A 20,450-nucleotide genomic window follows, 5' to 3' on the forward strand; every position below is an offset into this window, starting at 1 on the left:
TGACTATCTCTGGTTCCTCACCATTAGACTTGATGTGTGGCCAAAAGGAGGCTAAGGTGGGGATTAGGATAGAGTGGGCACTTGTGGGCTATAGGGAACACACACATCCCTGCCCATGTAAGAAGCTCCTCACAATGTAGGACCAAGCCAGAGGTGGTAAATAAGAGGGTAAGTAGCAGAAGGAGTCACAGAACTAAATTCCCCTGTGGTTTTCTTGGTTCTTATGAAGGCACATTGGTCAAGGTAGGAGGAGAGAACATAGTTTATCTACAGCTTGTCAACATAAGTTATAATTGTTTAATACTTCAACAGATAACATGAAGGCCTCCAAGTACTCTTGCCCTGGACCTGGAAAATATGAAGAACAGACTGAGTAACATCATGGAATTTTATATTGCCACCTTTAAGTGGTCCATCTATCTTGCTAATGATCAATTATTCACCACCTGAAGTCACACCTTGCACATACGGATCAGTGAAATTAATGGCTGAGAAAAGAAACCAAGTGAAGAATAAGAGACCCAAGAAACTCTATACTGTATTTCCTTTTCTTCTGCTCTGTGGGTTTTGGAAGATGTTTTTCTTCAGGAAGCTTATTCTCCAAGATGATGGTGATGACTATAAAAACTCATGCTTACCATGTGCTGAGCCGTCTTATAAACACTACAACACATTAATGAGTTATTATAACAATGGCATAGGTGGGTCCTGCACTAACAGCCTCCCCTTTTACAAGAGGAAGTCTGGCCATCAAGAGGATGATCTGTCTGCAGTCACATAGCTGGGCGAAGGAAAAGCAGGCTCGAACCCAGGCAGTCTAGCTCCACATCCCTGTTGAAGAATTCTACAGGTGATTGCCCACCGAGCCACATCTGCACAAATGTCTGCTTCAAAAACAACTTTTCCCTCCTCACCAACCAGTGATGTCACCTGCAGCATTAACCATATCCTTGGGTCAGCACGGACTTTCAAGCGAGAGGTTGTTCTACTGTCAGAGCTGAGCGCAGTTTCTTAGCATCCTGGGTTTTATCTTTTTTTGTGGTGTTTTGTTTTACTTCTAAGTGTGGTAGGAAAACAGTGCCTGCACTCAAAAATCCTGGAAGAAGGGAGGGAGAGATGGAGGAAGAAGGAGAGAATGCACCTTGGAAAATGAAAGTAGTTTGATGCCAAAGGCAAAAATGATCAGATGAATTGCTCCCGCCCAGCGGTGCTCCCTCAACTCCTCCAGCCTCTACCAAGGTGGGGAGCATAAGCAGGACCGGCTCCTGATTGGCCTTCGGTGGGGCTCCTTGCCTCGAGGAAGGCCAGGCTCTCTCCAGTGAGAATTCTGAAGGGTGAGGGGAAAGGGAAACGCCAGACTAGGGGCGGAGAAGCCTGGGAACCGCGCCCACACGCCCCCCAGATTCCCCTTCAGCAGCACCGGCAGAGAACCCGCCAGCCTTCTTGGAGGCGGCCAGCGCAGCCTCACAAGACGTCCCGCCTCCTCCCCGCCCCTCCGCGGCGTCTGCCCCGCCCACCCACGCTGCCCCCGCCCCTACAGGGCCTCGGTCCCGCCCCCTGCACCGCGGCAGGCGCCCTGTTTACCCGCGGTGCATGGTGGGGCTGTCGCCTCAGACAACCCGTCGCCACCTCCGGGGTGGCTGTCCCTTGGCGGTGGAGAACGCGCGCGGCGGCGGCATGCTTCCGTCCTCCACATCGGCAGCGCCTTTGGCGAGCCCCGAATACTACGAGAGGCTGGGCCGCCTCCAGGATCGGCTGCGGGACAGGTACGGCCTACTCGGGGCGGGGGCGGGGGCGGGGAGTGGGCCAGGCCGAAGGTCAGCCGGTGCCCTAACTCCGGTTCCTTTCCACTCCCCCCGCGGTGTTTCCGTGGGCCTGGATCCACCCGCGACGCCACCCAAGTTCCAGTGGGGCCTAGAGGACAAAGTTTACTAAACACCGTGCCCCACTGTCCTTACTGGAGGTCTCCCGCCGGAAGATGCGGCTTCATCCTGAGTTTGTCCAGAAGTGAGAGTGCGAGTTCTCCTGTCTGTCACTCTCAATCAAGCCCTGCGAATTTCTTTACTCCCTTCTCCACGCCTCCTTCCCGTTCTCTCTTCAAATTGTCATCCCACCCTGACAGCTGCACTGCATCAATGGTGACAGGTCCCGGAACGCAGGCGGGAGTGTGTGTGTGTGTGTGTGTGTGTGTGTGTGAATATATGCCCTATTTAAAGAGATGAAATTTACAGAAGTCCAGCTTCCAGAGAGTTCATGATACTTTGAGACATGAAAGATGAGAGCCACTGAAAACAGCTAGATCTAAGAGCACAGAGAGAAAATTATAAAGCAATTTACTATAAATAACCACATAAAAGATAAGTTATTGGAACTATTATTTAGCTGCTAAATTAATTGGAGTTGGAAATCTCATTAGTTGACAAGAAAGGAAACAGATATTTGGATCTCTTGATAAAGCGTTTAATGAAGTTACAAAATCATTTCAGTGAAGAGGAGAGCTTTGTGTGTGACAATTCTAAAATGACAATAATTACATGTCAGGTAAAGACAGAAGTAAGTGGTTATGAAAAGGAATTATAGTCATCTTATCCTAGATTTAATTCTTGTCAAATATTTATAGAGCATCCACAACATGCCTCCTTAATTGTCCTCACTATATTTTACCCCTTAATCTTTTTCTGTACCCTATTTTCTTACTGACACACTGCCACTTACCCACTCCAGGGACCTCCTTACCTCCAACTTTTAAAAAAAATCACTTCCTGCAGTGCCTTCCCTATGGCAACTATTGATTAACCCACTTCCTAACTTATATAATCTCTATTTTTTAAAAAATTTATTTATTTGATAGACAGAGATCACAAGTAGGCAGAGAGGCAGGCAGAGAGGTGGTGGTGGGTGGAAGCAGGCTCCCCACTGAGCAGAGAGCCCAATGTGGGGCTCAATCCCAGGACCCTGAAATCATGACCTGAGCTGAAAGCAGAGGCTTTAACCCACTGAGCCACCCAGGTGCCCCTGTGATCTCTATTTTTATAGCACTGTAGGTAGATGGCTTAAGTGACTTGCTTCCTGCTTAGAGGGAGAATTCCAGGAGGACAGGAACCATATTTAGCTGGATCTTTAGCTAAGAGTACTTTAGGAGAGGCGGGGCTTGACAAATGTTTGTTGAGTGAATGGCAGAAATCCCAAAGCCAACCCATCCAGGATCCAGGAGTTAACGAATGTCTTATATACAAAACTGTTGCCACACATTGTCACTAAGTCATTACAATTTTCTAGTCAACCAGGGAAAGGGAGCAGTATGGTATTTCAAAGTCAGTATTAAGTGTCTGTACATACCTTATAATTAAAAGACAAGATACTGCTCTGTATATCAGCACACCTAAAGTACTTTTGACTCTGTTCTGTTAGAAGAGTAGGTTAGTTACCACCAGGCCGTTAGGTATTTGTATGTCTTAGCCCATGTTCTAATTTTAAAATGGGTTCAAATGGCATTCTTTTTGAACTAAGCTCATTATGAGTTATCATTTTTGCTCCGTATGCTAGGAACACCTGGGTGCTTATAGTACTTATGGTATAGTAACTGTGTAATGATTAGCACTCACTTTATGTTTAACACTTAATGTTTTAACTTAAGTAAGATGAGTCTGTTGAAATTATATGAAGAATTCAAGTCAAATTTTATAGCCTATTCATGGTTCTGCATTTGGAGTTTTAAAAAAATTTTTAAGTTGGTATAAATCTGTTGCTGTGTGTATTCATCTTTCATTTCATTAAATTTTTTTTTTTTTTTTAAGAGAGGAAGCAGGGAGGGGCATAGGGAGAGAGAGAATCCCAACCAGGCTCCCCGTTGAGTGCAGAGCCCGACACAGGGCTTAGTCTCAGTACCCTGAGATCATGACCTGAACCAAAATCAAGAGTAGGATGCTTAACCAACTGAGCCACCCAGGCACTCCTTAATTTTCATTTTAAAAGTCCATAACTAATGCACAGTAAGTACAGAGGCAGATAACTTTGGATGCAGAGAAACTTAGGTTCTGCTCTACAACAGTTGTATGACCTTGAGCAGGTTATTCAGCGTCCTGAACCTTGGTTCTTCACCAGAAATGAGGAGCACTGAATTATATGTACAGTAAGGCCACAGATTTGTTTTTTCTCTAGTAGAGTAATGAGCTTCAAATGAAAAGTTGAAAGCTGTAGTTTTGCAGAGCAAGTAATGAATATCATTGTTTGTATCCTATTTGAGTGTTTGAATGTACCTGCTTTTTTGTTTAGTTTAGTTTAGTTTTTTTTTTTAACCAATTACAGTGACTGTAAGGACTCTAAAACTTCAGAGTCATTTTAAAGGCCGCATCTCTGGGTCATCACAGCTGCTTTATCAGTCCAGAAATTTCCAGGGGTGGGAAATAAAAGCAATCTGCTTTTTCCTGGCCTTGTTAGAGCTGGCTCATTGCTGGTCTAATGTAGGTGGTCTAATAATGGGGTCTTTCCCTTGTAAGTGGTGTTTTTCTAGCCCAGATTGTCTCAGCTATAGTCACACATAGATGTACTTATACATTCTTAATTTTTTCCTCTTTGCGTGTCGTGTTTTCTCTGTACTCTGGTGAAATCAATCAGCATCTTAAAGAGCCTGCTGGAGTGACTTGTTTCAGTGTGTGTAAAGACACAAGCATGGTAGAAACATGTGAGTGGAATTGACTCTTACAATTACATAAAAACATCCCTTTAAAAGGCCCATTAACCAGCCCCAGTTCTTTCAATGCCAGTATTGATTCAGAGTGAGATATCATAATAGTCCAGAAATTGATTCTGAGATATTAGTTGAGTAAAGCTGAAGTTGGTATTGAGACAAAAACAGAATAACAAGTGGAAAAGGAGAAAAGCAAACCATTTGGCTATGCTCTTAAGGACCACCTATCTGTGTAAACCTTTAATTGGTCCAGGTGAGGGGTGCAGGTGACAGAAACCATGGGCTATGGGTATACATCCCAGGGCTGCGTGTTTCAGAGATTCTGAAATAGAGGTTTAGTATGAGGGGTTGCAAGATATTCCTCCCCATAAATCTTTCTCTGAGTTTTCATTAGGGTAAATATCTTGTTTTAAGTCTTACATTTACGATAGAAAGGAAGGACAGCATTCAGAAGCTCTGCAGTGGGAATGAAGAGGTTGTGAAAAGGTCCTGTGTTGAAGAGTTAATGAGATGAACATCATGTCGGTAGTGGAAGGCCAGGAAGGCCAGTGGAAGATCAGGTCATGATCTCAGGGTCCTGGGTTCAAGCCCTGCATGGGGCTCTCTGCTCAGCGGGAAGCCTGTTTTTCCCTCTCCCACTCCCCCTGCTTATGTTCCCTCTCTTGGTGTGTCTCTCTCTGTCAAATAAATAAAATCTTTAAAAAGAACTTGCTGCACAGGAGGTGATGGATTCCCCAAAAGACCTTTTGTCCAGAGGTCATAGGTGGATTTTCAAAATTATTTTGAATTAAATTAAAGCTTACAGAAAAGTTGCATGTATAGGACAAAGACTTATATTCTCCTCACCCAGATTCCCCAACTCTTTTTTATTTTTTAAGATTTATTTATTTATTTGAGAAAGAGAGAGAGAGAGAGCATATGTGCAGAGAGGAGAGGGAGAAGCTGACTCCCTGCTGAGCAGGGAGCTGGATGCAGGTCTCCATCCCAGGACCCTGGGATCATGACCTGAGCCAAAGGCAGATGCTTAACGAACTGAGCCTCCTAGGTGCTCCCAGATTCCCCAGCTCTTAACACTTCTTTATATTTTTTCTGTTTTTATCTATCTGCCTGTCTAAAATCATTAGACTTTCCTGAACCATTTGAGAACTACAGATATCATACCCCATTACTCCTAAAAACTCAAGTGTCTATTTCCAAAAACAGTGATGCTCCCTGACATGGATATACCTTATAGCTCTCCCAATTAGAAAGTCAACACTGATTGATACCAGTCCACAGACTCCAATAAAATTTTACCACATGCTCATTTTGCTCAGTGTCCTAAGACTGTCTTTTTTCTTTACTGGTTCAGGTTCCCATCTTTGTACCCATTTGCCATGTCTCTTCAGTCTCCCCCAGTCTGGAGCTATTCCATAGTCATTCCTGACAGTTTCTAGAGTACAACTTTCATTCCAGTGGGTGATCCTCTAGCTGGATCTATCTAATGGTTACTCATGACCAGACTCTGATAACACTTTCTTGGCAAGAAAAGCACAGAAGTGAAGCATGACATTGAGGCACAAAGTATTGACACACTTAAGAGTCTTTCTGTCTTTGTCATTTAATGACAGCTCACTGTCCATTCATTCTTCATGAACTAACTATCCTATTAATCATAAAATCTTAGAAGCAGCAAAAGTGGCTAATAAAAATTTCTAACATGGAAGCAGTTGCCATATTTCACTTCTCTTCTAAATTCACTCTTATTTTTAAATTTTCCTTTATTTAAATTCAGTAAATTAACATACAGTGTATTATTAGTTTCAGAGGTAGAGTTCAGTGATTCATCAGTTGCTTATAATACCCAGTGCTCATTACATCACGTGCCCTTCTTAGTGTCCATCACCCAGTTACCCCATCCCCCCCCAACCCCGCCCTTCCAGCAACCCTGTTTGTTTTCTATAGTTAAGAGTCTCTTATGGTTTGTCTCCCTTTCTGATTTTGTCTTATTTTATTATTCCCTCCCTTCCCCTATGGTCCTCTGTTTTGTTTCTTAAATTCCATGTCTGAGTGAAATCACACGATATTTGTCTTTCTCTGACTGACTTATTTCGCTTAGCATAATACCCTCTAGTTCAAGCCACATTATTGCAAATGTCAAGATTTCATTCTTTTTGATGGCTCAGTAATATTCCATTTCGCACACGCGCACGCATATGTGTGTATCACTTCTTCTTTATACATTCATCAGTCAGTGGACATCTGGACCCTTTCCATACTTTGGTTATGTGGACATGGATGCTATAAACACTGGGATACGGGTGCTTTTTGGATCACTGTTTGTGTCCTTTGGGTAAATACCTAGTAGTGCAATTGCTGGGTTGTATGGTAGCTCTATTTTTAAATTTTTGAGGAACCTCCATACTGTTTTCCAGAGTAGCTGTACCAGCTTGCATTCTCACCAATAGTGTAAGAGGGTTCCCCTTTCTCTGCATCCTTGCCAACATTTCCTGATCCCTGAGTTGTTAATTTTAGCTGTTCTGACCAGTGTGTGGTATTTCATTGTGGTTTTGATTTGTATTTCTCTGATGCCAAGTGATGTTGAACATTTTTTCATGTGTCTTTTGGCCATTTGTATGTCTTCTTTGGAGAAATGTCTGCTCATGTCCTCTGCCCATTTCTTGACTGCATTTTTTGTTTTGGGGGTGTTGAGTTTGATAAGTTCTTTATGGATCTTGGATTCTGGCCCTTTATCTGACAAGACATTTGCAAATATCTTCTCCCATTCTGTAGGTTGTTTTTGGTTTTGTCGACTTTTTCCTTTGCTGTGCCAAAGCTTTTTATCTTGATAAAGTCCCAGTCGTTCATTTTTGCTTTTGTTTCCCTTGCCTTTGGAGATATGTGTAGCAAGCAGTTGCTGCAGCCAAGGTCAGGTTGCTGACTGTGTTCTCCCCTAGGATTTTGATGGATTCCTGTCTCACATTTAGGGCTTTGATCCATTTTGAGTTTATTTTTGTTTATGGTATAAGAACCTCATACAGGAATTCAGCAAGGTGGCAAGATATAGAATCAATGCACAGAAACCATTTGCATTTCCATACACTAATTCTGAGACAGAAGAAAGAGAAATTAAGGAATTGATCCCATTTGCAATTGTACCAAGAACCATAAGACACATAGGAATAAGCCAAACCAAATAGGTAAAGGATGTGTACTCTGAAAACTATAGAATACTTATGAAAGAAACTGAGGAAGACACAAAGAAATGGAAAAACATCCATGCTCATGGATTGGGAGAACAAGTATTGTTAAAATATCTATGCTACTCAGAGCAATCTACATGTTGAGTACAGTGTCACAAAGTTATATCAAAATATGATCAACTTTTTTTTTTCACAGACCAGGAACAAATAATCCTAAAATTTGTATGAAACCAGAAAAGACACCCAATAGCCAGAGGAACATTGAAGAAGAAAACCAAAGCTAGAGGCATCACAGTTCTGGACTTCAGGTTATATTACAAAACTGTAATCATCAAGGCAGAATGGTACTGGCAAAAAAAAAAAAAAGATCAGTGAAACAGAATAGAGAACCCAGAAATGGACCCTCAACTCTATGGTCAACTAATCTTCAACTAAGCAGGAAAGATTATCCAATGGGACAGTCTCTTCAACAAATGGTGTTGGAAAAATTAGACAGCCACTTACAGAAGAATGAAACTGGACCATTTTTTTACACTTTACATAAAAATAAGTTTACTCTTACTAATGACAACGTAAATATGTGTGTGGTGTTACCACTTAAAAAATGGTGTCTCTATGATTTCTTTTCCTTGGGTTCTTTTTTCCTTTTTTAAACATAGGCACAGCCTAACTAAAGAATAGATTATGTTCCTCAAGCTAAGATTTGGTGTTTGGATTTTGGACCCCGTTTTCCCCTTAAAAGAATTTGGTTAGATGGTTGTTTCCGTTCTAGATTATGCTAAGCAAAGAAATTTACTTAACTTCTAATGTAGCTAATAGAGTAACTTTTGAGATTTTTTTTAAAGGGAAAATATATTTGAAGAAAACACAAACTAATAATTAAGAGCTCCCAAATGCGACATGGGCTCAGCCCCTTTCCCTCAACAGGCCACCTGAGGTCACCTTCTGTTGGACTCCTTGTCTTTGATTCACAGTCTTTTTTTTTTTTTTTGCCCCTGGCATTTTTCTTGCAGACTTCTATAGTTTTTCTTTTGAACTTTAGTTAATGTTAATTTAGATTAGCAATTTGGCTTCAGATGAAGCTGGTACTTTGGTGGTGGAGCACAACCTCCTGTGGTTACCCCCACCCCATGGCTAAACCCCCCCAAGGGCTCTTTCTGGAACTGGGATGGCTAGTCCCATTCAGCTGTTTTACCACCTAGCCCCTTGGTTTTGACTGTTGTTAACTCCCCTGCTGCTCAGTTTCCCTTACCTCTTAACAGGCTTGGGTGTACAGATGTGCAGGGTAAGATTTGTCCTCTAACTCACTAGCAGCACTCGTCTGAACAACACAAGCTAAGTCTTTATTGGGACTAGCTCCAGGTAGTAGCAGTCAGTGACAAATCATGGTGATGTCACAAAGTTATATAAAGAAACTCTTCCAAATTTGAAGTAGTACTGTTAGGGGACTTGGTCTTCATTAACTGTGAATGGAGCTAGGTGCACTTTTCAGAGACTTGGCTCTTCCAGGCTTGTCTGGCTAGGAGCAGAACAAGCCACCAGTTTGCAGTCCAATGTAGATTTGCAAAGTATGTTGTCTTGACCTGGTGGAATCCCCATCTCTCAAATGCCACTATCACAGAAAAATCTGGCCATAGTATATTTTACATATTTATCTTGTTTATTGTTTGTTCTTCCCTCTAGAAAGTCAGCTGCCTGACAGCAGAGGTCTTTGTCTGGCTTGTTCACCATGTTAGTCTTTAGGCCTAGAACGGTATCTGATTCATCACGGCACTCAAGAAATACTTGTTGAATGAATGAATCTGCTTTCTAGTCTTTTCTTAGTGCCTTTCTCCCATTTACTTTGAAAATCTTGTTCTTTTTGCTTCATACTGGTATCATTCTGCTTTTTAGATTTCCATGGCAACTGCCAAATATTTTTGTGTCTTGAGTTTCAAACAGCTGGCATTTTCTGCTTTTTAGAAAGACCAGAGAAGCATTCTCACAAAGGTGTAATTTCAAAAGAGATCATGTTCTAAATCCAACTGTCTATTACTTATCAGCGTAACTTATTCATAAAATCTTTTCTTTGTATATTATAGTGAAAAAAAGAGACTGGACCTGGAAAAGAAGCTTTATGAATATAATCAATCTGATGCATACAGGTAAGATGTAACAGTGATAATAGTCTTTAAGCCAGTTGGCGGGTGTTAATCAATAAAAATGTAACCCTAATGTACGTTACAGATACCATAATTGCAGTACTTTTACTGTTCTCTTATGTCTAATGTGTAATCATTTCCAGTAAACACTGAAATTTAATATAACCACTATCAAATGTAGGAATAAATTTTGTTAAAATTTGTGTAAGATAAAAATTGTTTTACTTTCACCATTTGGTACTTGTGGTATTTCAGGAATCTATTTAGCTTGCATAGCTGAAGAATAAGATGCATTATATAGTCTTTTTTTTTAAATCACAATTTAAATACATTGAGCCTGCATATTGATTAAGGCATAATGACTGTAGCTGGCTTTTCAACCAACTGTTGAAAGCATGATGTTTCATTTATTCATGGATATTTGATAATGCCTGTGAAAATTATTATGAGCAATGGATAAAATACTGGTTTATTCTAATATGAGGAGCCAACTTTTAATATTTTTAATTCTGTTTTACAGAAACTGAACTTCATCCTTAAGCCAAGTGTGTGGTATTACCTCCAATTATATTCATATGAAAAATTTCTGGCTATGATAGCATTGATTTTGTGATTTAGTCACATGATAATACAAGTGAGAAATGAAAACACATCATTCAGAAGTGAGAGAAAACCTTAAAACCAAACCGCCCATCAGGTCCATTTGTTTCTTCATATGGTTTTGGGATTCAGTGGACTTCCAAGGATACCAGTCACGGTGGACAGAGATATGTCCCCGTTATTTTTTTTTTTTTTAAAGATTTCATTTATTTGACAGAGAGAGAGAAATCATAAGTAGGCAGAGAGGCAGGCAGAGAGAGATAGGGGAGGAAGTAGGCTCCCTGTGGAGCAGAGAGCCCGACATGGGGCTCGATCCCAGGATCCTGGGATCATGACCCAAGCCGAAGGCAGAGGCTTTAACCCACTGAGCCACCCAGGCGCCCCTGTACCCATTATTTTTAAAAGAGATAAAAAGCCAGTGAGATGGTGCAAGAAATAGCAATGGTTGTGGATGCGATGGCCTCAGAAGTGGGCCCAAGTCTGAGAACATCTGTGGCAGCTGCCATTTTGTAGCCCTGCAGCTAAAGGGGTGGCCAAAGAGATGGAGACTTTTCCTGCAGCCTATTCCTGGCTTTCTGGAGATCTTTATCAAGCTATCAGTTTGTCAAGTTGGTTCCCCTCTCTTACTTAGCCTCTCATTTCCTGGAAGACAGAGGGAATGATTTGCTAAAAATGTACTTTTTTGGACTGCCTGACAGAATAAAAATCCAAACTGTCTAACATGGCTGTTTAAATTTCGTCCCTCCTCCCTGTCCAGAAGGCAGAGCCTGAGACAGGGGTTTGTGTGTAGATGATAGTTTATTTTAGGAAGTGGTCATATAAAACTGGTGAGCAGAGCTGAGAAGAATGAAATAGGAGCCAGTCACTGCTGTGGGCATCTGGGGCTCCATCCTTCCAGACCTTTAGAGGAGGCTTATAGCCTGCTTCTCTGTTCCTCAAGGGAAGGAAGGGGAGCTGTTTACCTACTAGTAACCCTGCATTGGGCAGGGCTCCCCCAAGGAGTGTTAATGCCTTCTTGCATCCATGTTGCAAACTCAGGGGAGCAGCTCTGGGAAAGCAAGATACCAGATGCAGCCGAGACAGGTGCTACCAGGTGACTGCAGCCATGACTAGCAGAGGAAGAGCTGGGCCTAGAGGATGTGAGGAGGGCCTGCAGAGTATCTAGCACGACAGCTTACCAGACCCTCTGTTATCTACCCCTGGGTAATCTTCATCATCACCCTCTCTTACCAGCCTCCACTAACTTGTTACACAGAATCTTCAGTGTCTGAAGCAGGACAAGAGTTTTATAGTATCAAGTAAGCAAGTGGGCTTTGTTGCTTGGTGCTTCCATTCAATCTAAGGCCTACCAGCTTGTAGTTATGTGACATTAGGACGGGTCCTTCAACACCTTGTACATCCATTTCTTCATCTGTCACATAATAGTTATCTGTCATAATAGTTATGAGAACTTAACAGAGCTTTAAAGCAGTGTCTGACCCAGTGTAAGAGACAGTAATTTATTATTTGTTACTTTGGGCCAATTTTACTGTTGTTCTTTTTTTTTTTTTTTTTAAAGATTTTATTTATTTATTTGACAGAGAGAGATCACAAGTAGGCAGAGAAGGAGGCAGAGAGAGAGAAGGGAGGAAGCAAGCTCCCTGCTGAGCAGAGAGCCCGATGTGGGGCTTAATGTGGGGCTTGATCCCAGAACCCTGGGATCATGACCTGAGCTGAAGGCAGAGGTTTTAACCCACTGAGCCACCCAGGCGCCCCACTGTTGTTGTTCTTAATTATTGCCTTTGCGCTTTCCAACATGCTGATTCCCCTGCTTTGAGTGTTTCCCCTCATCTTCTCACCCTGGCTTTCCCCAATTTGGGTTAACTCATTCATCCTTTATCATGTCTAAGCTAAAAATTGATTTCCACTGGGAAGGCCTTCCTGACCCCTTCAGCTAGGTTGGGTTGTCCAGTCTGTAAGAGTGCCTGGTAGTTTCCCTCTTAGCATTCATAACACTGTATTGGACTCTCTAATTTCTTGTTTTCCCTGTTGACTGGCTGAGTGGCTTTCCTAGTCACAGCACTGAATACATGAATGATTACATGGCTAGTCAGGTGACTTCTGTGGTCAGCATTGAAGGGTAATGCGGGGGCAGGAATGAAACTAGACTTTGGGTGAAGAAGGCATGGTTACTGTTGTACCCACTCCAGCTGGACACTGGCCACCATCAGCAGCTTCACCAAGTGCCTGCCTGTGAAACTAATAAAACACTATAAGTTAACTATACTGGGATTAAAATAAAAAAAGAATGTTGAATTATTGTATTGAACTAACAATAGAAATGCTTCATACCAGGTACTCTTATCATGTAAAACTTGTGAAAAAGAAAGAGCTAGAATGAGCAATATTGGTTCTCTGGGAAGAGTAGTGTGCCCTTTGTTTTACACTTTGATGAGAGTCTCTAAAGGTTTTTTCACAATTTGAGTTAGATTGCAGCCCATATATTATCATAAAATATTCTTAAAATATAATTTATTGTGACAGTTGCTAATTAAAATTTTTAATATTATCTAAATGAGAGCCTTTGGGGTATTTTACATTTTGGATTAATGTTTATGGATTGTGGTTTAATAGTTTGATTCTATTTCCATCTAAGCAGGTAGTTTTGAAATGGTCTGTCATAAGGAGAATGCTAATGGGCTTTTCATCCGACCGTGGCCACATAGACGCCGCTCTTGAAATCACATTTAATTTTGAGAAAGAAATCCATATAAATCTTTATTGTGTGAATGTTATAATGTAGTCTTGTATACATTTCTCAGGAGAGTTATTCCTGGATGTGATACTCAGTGATGTTGCATTAATTTCTTCTCTCTAAAAATGGATGTACATTCTGCCCTTAGCTTTCAGTGTTTGGGTAAAATATCTCCAAATACATTGTCTCATTAACAATTTTGTTAAAGAAAATTCTCCTTCTTTGATTTGCCAAAGTCTAACTGCATTGTTTAAAAATTTGCCTTTATTTTTCTAGAGTTAAGCTGAAGTATGTTAAACTAAAGAAATATCTGAAGGAAATATGTGAATCAGAAAAGAAGGCTCATACTCGAAACCGAGAATATTTAAAGCAGTTTGAGCATGTCCAAGCTCATGTTGGGCACTTCACCACAAATACAGAGAAGCTTCAAGAACTGAAGGTAACATCTTGTTTTGTGCTATATTTCTTTCTCTCTGTCTCTCTCTCTCTTTTGCTAAAATTAGAAGGAAGTAATAGCAGAAAATGTCAGATCAGTGATGGTCACTAATATTCAGATGTTCATCCATAAGATTAACTGCACATTTTCTCTGCGGATTACTATGTGGCCAGATTTTGATTGGGGAACTTAAAATTGCATTTTCTCAGATTTCTGTTTTAGTTGAGGAATTAATGGACTATCTGTACTTTGTTACACTACACTAATAATTACCTTGTGCAGGCACAGGCACTAGCCACTACCTGGCACAGACCTGGCACAGACCTGGCACAGACCTGGCACATGGTATTTGTTGGCCTCATGATTGAATTTGAGTAACATTAGCGATTCCTCTAGAGACTACCTCCTTTTAATTTTTTTTATGCTTTTTTCTTTTTTCTTTTTTCCTTTATCAACTTTTAAATAAATTTTATTTAACTTCTAGTTAGTGAATGTGCAGTGCAATATTGATTTCAGGAGTAGAATTCAGTGATTCATCACTTATATACAACATCCAATGCTCTTCACAGGAGGTACCCTCCTTAGTACCCAACACCCATCTAGACTTTCCCCTACCCACCTCCTTCCATCAACCCTCAGTTTGTTCTCTGTTGGTAGGAGTCTCTTATGGGAATAGTGGGAATGAATTAAAAATAAAAGTTGTATCTATAAAAAAAAAAAGAGTCTCTTATGATTTGTTTCCCTCTCTCTTCCACCCCATCCCCATATGCTCATCTGTTTTTTTTTTTTGTTAAATTCCACATGTGAGTGAAATCATAAGGCATTTTTCTTTCTCTATCTGACTTACTTTGCTTCGTAATACATTCTAGCTCCACCTATGTCATTAGAGATGGTAAGATTTCATTCTTTTGGAAGATTACCTCCTTTAAAGGCTTCTTTTTCTGGGGTCTGGTCAGGCAGTGTGTTGGGAAGAGCCTGAGGGTAGAATTGGCTCTGTGGAGTTTGCCTTTATGCTCCTTATGTGTGAACCAGAACGACTCTTGTCTGTGGCCTTCTCTCATTCTGGGGCCCCATTCCCCTAAGGTACTGAGCAAACTTTGGCTCCACAAATTATGCCAAGTGTGGAGGGCTAGGCCTTTTTTCTCACCATTTGTGCTGGCCGGGGGCTGTTGCTCAAGTTAACCCAATTGAATACCAGTACTTCCCTTTCTTTTTTTCCCTCTAGGAGTTTCCCCTACTGAACCTTTATTTCAAGTATGCAGGAAAATGAAAAGTATTATTATAACGAACATTCACGCAGTGTTCTGAATGTTTGTGTCCTCCTGAAATTTGTATCTTGAAATCCTAACATCCAAATGTGATGGTACTTATAGCTGGGGCCTTTGAGAGGTGTTCCTGTCATGAGGGTAGAGGTCCCATGGATGACATAGGACATCTTCTGAAAGGAGCTCCAGAGAGCTCCCTAGCTCCTTCTACTGTGTAAGGATGCATTGAGAGGGTGGTGGCTCTGAATGAGGAAGAGGGCCCTCACCAGAATGCAACTGCATTGGTGCCTTGAATCTTAAACTTACTAGCCTCCAGCAAAACTGTGAGCAAAACATTTCTGATGTTTGTAAGTCACCTAGTCAGTGGTGTTTTGTTATGGCTGCCTGAATGGACTAGGAAAACTCACATGCTGTCTACCCAGATGCAATTTTAGTTGTAAATATTTCACCATATTTGGGGTATGTGTGTGTGTGTGTATATATGTATTTTCCTGAGCCATTGAAAGTATGCTGTGGACACCATAACATTTCTCCCTTAAATACTTGAGTGTGGATCTCCTAAGAGCAAGGAAAGTCTCCTATATAATCATACTACCTTTATCACACCTAAGAAAATTAATAATAGCATTTAATATCTACCTGATATTTAAATTTCTCCAGTTCCCTCCAAAATTCTCTTTATTTTTCCAGACCAGGAGCCAAGTAGGGTTTGCACATTACATTTGGTTATTCTATCTTTTTTGGTCTGTAAGTCTAAGTCTGCTACTGCTCTTTTTTTTCCCGTGACACTGGCTTTTTAAAGAAGACAGTCTAATTGCCTGTAGAATGATTTGAATATGACTAGTTTTTCCTTTGAGGTATCATTTAACTGAGAATTTGGATTAGACCAGCACTGCCCAGTAGAACTTTCTGTAGTGGGGCACCTGGGTGGCTCAGTGGGTTAAAGCCTCGGCTTTAACGGCTCAGGTCATGATCTCAGGGTCCTGGGATCGAGCCCTGCATCAGGCTCTGCTTCCTCCTCTCTCTCTGCCTGCCTCTCTGCCTGCTTGTGATCTCTCTGTGTCAAATAAATAAATAAAAAATCTTCAGAAAAAAAAAAAAGAACTTTCTGTAGTGATAGAAATGTTCTCTATCTGTACTGTTGCTGTCTAATACAGTAGCCACTAGCCACACATGGTTACTGAACACTTAAAATGTGGCTTGTGACATTGAGGACTAAGTTTTTTAACTTTGTTAGTTTTAATTAGTTAAATTTAAGTAGTCATAGCTGAGGTTAATACTTCCTATTGCAGCCCATCAGGAGGCTCATGAGTTGTGATATCGGGTGGTCTGACCCAAGTGAGGTTGAGTTTGATGCATTGGTTAAGACAGCAATCTCTAGATCTCTCTATTATATAGTACCTTTTTCCCCTTTGCAACTGAACAAATAATCTATGAATTGTTAGTTTGACATCTTGGAGATGTCTTGTTCCTCAACAGCCTTTTATCAAGTGGTTTTAGGATCCATCAGCGAGGCCTGAATCAGTTATGGTGGAGGTTGTGAAATGGTGACTTTCTAATTCAATCTTTTACTTTATTAGCTGGAATTCTTCCATAGAAAAAAGCTTTCTTGCCTTCTTTTTTCTCTTTCTAAGTATCAACATGGACTTTTAAATTTTTATTTTGTCAGTGTACTATCAGTCACTATCATTAGTGCTTTTGTTTTTCATGTTTTCCCAAATTTTGCCTGGGAGTCTCTTCAGATTGGCTTCTGTGTCCTTTTGACCTGATCCCATTAATTCTGAGCCTTCTTTGCTTTGGGGCACAAGGTATACCAGGTTTACCAGATTTGTCCCTGCCTCAGGCATAGAATTAGCCTCTTTTCCAAGGAGATGCGGTTCCTTTTAGTGGGGAAGGGTATTTAGAAACCAAGATCTGGAGGTTAGATGTGCTCAAGCAATAGCAAGTGTTAGCTGCAGCAGCACGACAGGTTTTCTTCTCTTACTAGTCAAATAGAATACTTAACATCAAAAAGCAGTTGTTAGTATCAACTATGTAAATCTCTTTGCTGTTCAGAGATTCCATAGAGAAAATAAAAGTAGTGGACAAAGCGGGGAGTTTTTGCCTTCCCAATAGAAAAAATGAAATAATAGAAATTTGCTTTTTATTTTCACACTGATGCTTTACTTCATTGTTGATTTCATAATGTAGCCAAATGTGAGAGGGAGGAATTTGAAAGGGAAAATGATCCTTTGTTAATATTTTCATATCAAGAGCAGTTGAATCTTGGGTAAGAAATGCCTTTTGCAAACAATCTTTGACAGCATAGAAGAGCAGACCATGTAGCTACAATTGGGAAAGATGTGCGTTCCATGGAGAATTGTACATTGGGAATTACCCTGAGTCCAAAGCTGACTGTTTGAACTGTGCCCATGAAGCCAGGTAGTGATACTTGAAACGCAGCCAATGACACCATTTAACCTCAGCAAACTGTATAGTAGTAAGCAGAGTTTCAGAGAAGGAAATGTTTGTCCTTGCTGTCTTCCCCCTTCCTTTCTGCCTCTTCCTTTTGTCCTGGTGTCCAGTGGTAGTCTTAGGAAGGCCAGAACGACTTGTCTCCTCTTAGACTCTTCCCACTAAGGTATCAGATCTTTACTTCCTCTGCTGGCTCACCACGTGTAAGTCTTAGGAGAGAGGTGTTTTGATGGAGGGTATTGCCCAAGCATTCCAAAATGCCAGTGTTATTTTCCCTTGAATAGGATAAAGTTAATGCAAATGAATTAATAATTGGTAGAGTTCCAAAAAGTAAAACTAAATGAAGCAGTGTGTAAGAAGTGGTCATTTGGCCCTAATTGTATTAAGTGCCTTTCTCCCTCTTTGTAGGACTCTGTCCACTTTATTATATAATGTTAAAATCTTTTAAGATGGGATAAAGGCTAAAAGAAATACCCTTTCAACTGATTTTGTGAATTATATTCTTTTATTTGGGGCCTGTGATCATTTTCAGGGCTTTTAAAGATTCTTGATCTGTCATGTAGATTTGAAAATACAGTGTTGTGGCTGTTTTGCTACTTGTCAGATAAAGAGGCTGACTAAACTCTGTTCAAGCATATAAATATTAGTAGTAGTGTGAGGATCATGTCCTCTCCTTCTTTCTGCCTGTCCTTGAGCCTCCGCTTCCTGCATTAGTGCTTTTATAGAAGAGCCCCAGTTGGTTCTTAGAGCAGTTTTCCTTGGGTGCCCTTTGCCCTTATCTCAGTTTGGATTCTCCTGAAGTGGACCTTGAGATAAGTATTCAAATGTAAGTGGTTTATTTGGGGAGGGAGGATCAGTAGGGAGGATCAGTAGGCAGGTAGGCAGATGAGACAGGGAAGGACAGGCTGGAACAGGGTGTATCACTAAGCCAACTACTATAGTTGGTATCTGGAACTTAACCCCGCAGGGAAACCCTGGTGAGTGGTTCAGAGCATTTGGAATATGCACACATGGCTCCTGAGTATCACTGATTAAGGACTGATGGGGAAGAGAAGCAGTGAGGGAAAATTAACTGTGAGCTCCTTGGGCACAGAAACAGAGATGTTGGGACTTAGGCACACTGAAAAGTGTCCCACGGGCATGTGTGGAGCATGGCCAGCTCTGTTTCAGCCTGCCCTATTCGAGTGCCAGGCATGAGGCTGGCATGTTGGGGCATTCAAGGGGGAGTCCTCAGATTAGGAGAGTCATCATCTGGTTACATCTCTCATCTGTCTGAAAGCCTTGAGTGCTTGCTCAGCCTTTTACAACAAAGCCCAGATTCTGCTCTCTGCCTGCATACCATCCTGCAGCTCAATCTTATGACATGCATGCATGTGCACACGCCTGTTTCTTCTTGCTGTCCCTCACACAAATACACAGACATGTGCACACTTTCTCTTCCTCATGCACCCCCCTCCACCACCTTCCTCTATCCCCATCTCTGCCTCCTATCTCTGCTCCCTCCCCTCCCCACACGCAGCTCTGCCCACTCCTGTCCCTCCATACCCCCCATGCAATCCCTCACCCCCATGTCTTCCCACCATTCCTCTCCATCTTTATCTCCGACACATGTGTGCTTTCTCTCACACACATGTACTCACTCACACATAACCACTGAATTTTAAACATACTGAGCACTGTGTTTCCTTGAAAGCACTGTATTCATTATCTTCTATCTTCTTCAAGTAGAAAGCCTCTTTCCCTCTGTCCTGTCTTATGTCTGTGCAATAATTATCTCTGTAAGCATTTCCTTTGTGGGATTGTTTACATGTTTTTCCACCTCACTGTGGGCTCCTCATCTTATTTTTATTTCAGTGCTGTCAGTATCTGACCTAGAATGTGGCACATAATAAGCACTCAGTGTTGAGGAGCACCTCCCTAGACTTGAAGCACTCAGTGAGCATGGAGACTCCCCCACCTTGACTGAAAATTGATTCTTCTGTATTTTTCATCTTTCTCTCTTATGGACCACGAACAACTAAGAGAGAGCTAATATGGTATTGGTTCTGTCCTGTGTTATACCTTCCCAGGAACATTTCTGTTTAATAGTAGACACACTCTAAAGATATAATATCACCATTTAAAGATGTGATTCTTGTTAAAAAATCAGTTCTTAGGTGACATGTGCATACTGGGGATAAAGTTTGAAGAGAGCAAATCTTTGCACTCTCATTCAATCCCTGCTGAGCATTGTAACAACCACTGTCGACAGGGCATGGCCTTCAGGCTCCTGGAAAACAGTCTGTAGTTTATCCTGTCTTTTATTAACCAGAGTGTCTTACTTGTTAATACGCATTGGTTGCATATGAGGAAGTGTTCCTCCGTACCGTTTTGTAAGAACTCAGCATTTAAGAGGAAGCCCAAATACTGGGGTGGGCAGGGGTGGGGGCGGACAACAACCAAAAACAACCAAAACCGAAACAAAACAAAACAAAAAACCAGAAGAGAAAACAAAAGATTGTGAATCATAGTCCTGAGGGTCAAATCAGACAAGTTTGTGTAACTCTCTGTACCCATTTTTTTTTTTCAACTCTAACATGAGGAGCCTGGGCCAGTAGATTTTAAATGTCTGCTCAGTTCTATAACCAAGAATATTGACATAATCCCAAAGACCACTGAAAAAAGGAAGCCTGTTTAAATAAAAGGTAGTGGTGGCACTTTCAGGGAAGTGCTAATATGATGAGGGTAAACTGAAGTAATTGGGGATACAGAAGAAAAGAAGGAAAGATGGAAAATGAGACCTGTCATGAGCATGGATACGTAGCCTAGAGACCTGAAATACCCGCCAGGACCTCCCTCTCCTCTTCCCACCACTCCAGACCATCATCAACAGATTTCATCAGTTGAGCTGAGATGAAATGTATTGCACACAGTAAGGAAGTGAATAAAAAAGTCCTCTTAAGTGGAGG

The 20,450-nt window shown here is 41.3% G+C and overlaps 1 protein-coding gene across 1 annotated transcript in view; it reads left to right on the forward strand.

Annotated features, from left to right (window-relative positions):
* The first annotated feature begins 1,380 nt into the window (after nt 1-1,380).
* Nucleotides 1,381-20,450, forward strand: part of KIZ (kizuna centrosomal protein) — a 130,683-nt gene continuing 111,613 nt past the window's right edge. Inside the window, exons 1-3 of the mRNA XM_059134179.1 lie at nt 1,381-1,766; nt 9,954-10,016; nt 13,624-13,786. Of these exons, the coding sequence (XP_058990162.1) occupies nt 1,594-1,766; nt 9,954-10,016; nt 13,624-13,786 (399 nt within the window). The 5' untranslated portion in view covers nt 1,381-1,593. The remainder of the gene's footprint in view (nt 1,767-9,953; nt 10,017-13,623; nt 13,787-20,450) is intronic.

This window comes from Mustela lutreola, chromosome 9 (assembly GCF_030435805.1).
Source record: "Mustela lutreola isolate mMusLut2 chromosome 9, mMusLut2.pri, whole genome shotgun sequence".
NCBI classification, from domain to species: domain Eukaryota; kingdom Metazoa; phylum Chordata; class Mammalia; order Carnivora; family Mustelidae; genus Mustela; species Mustela lutreola.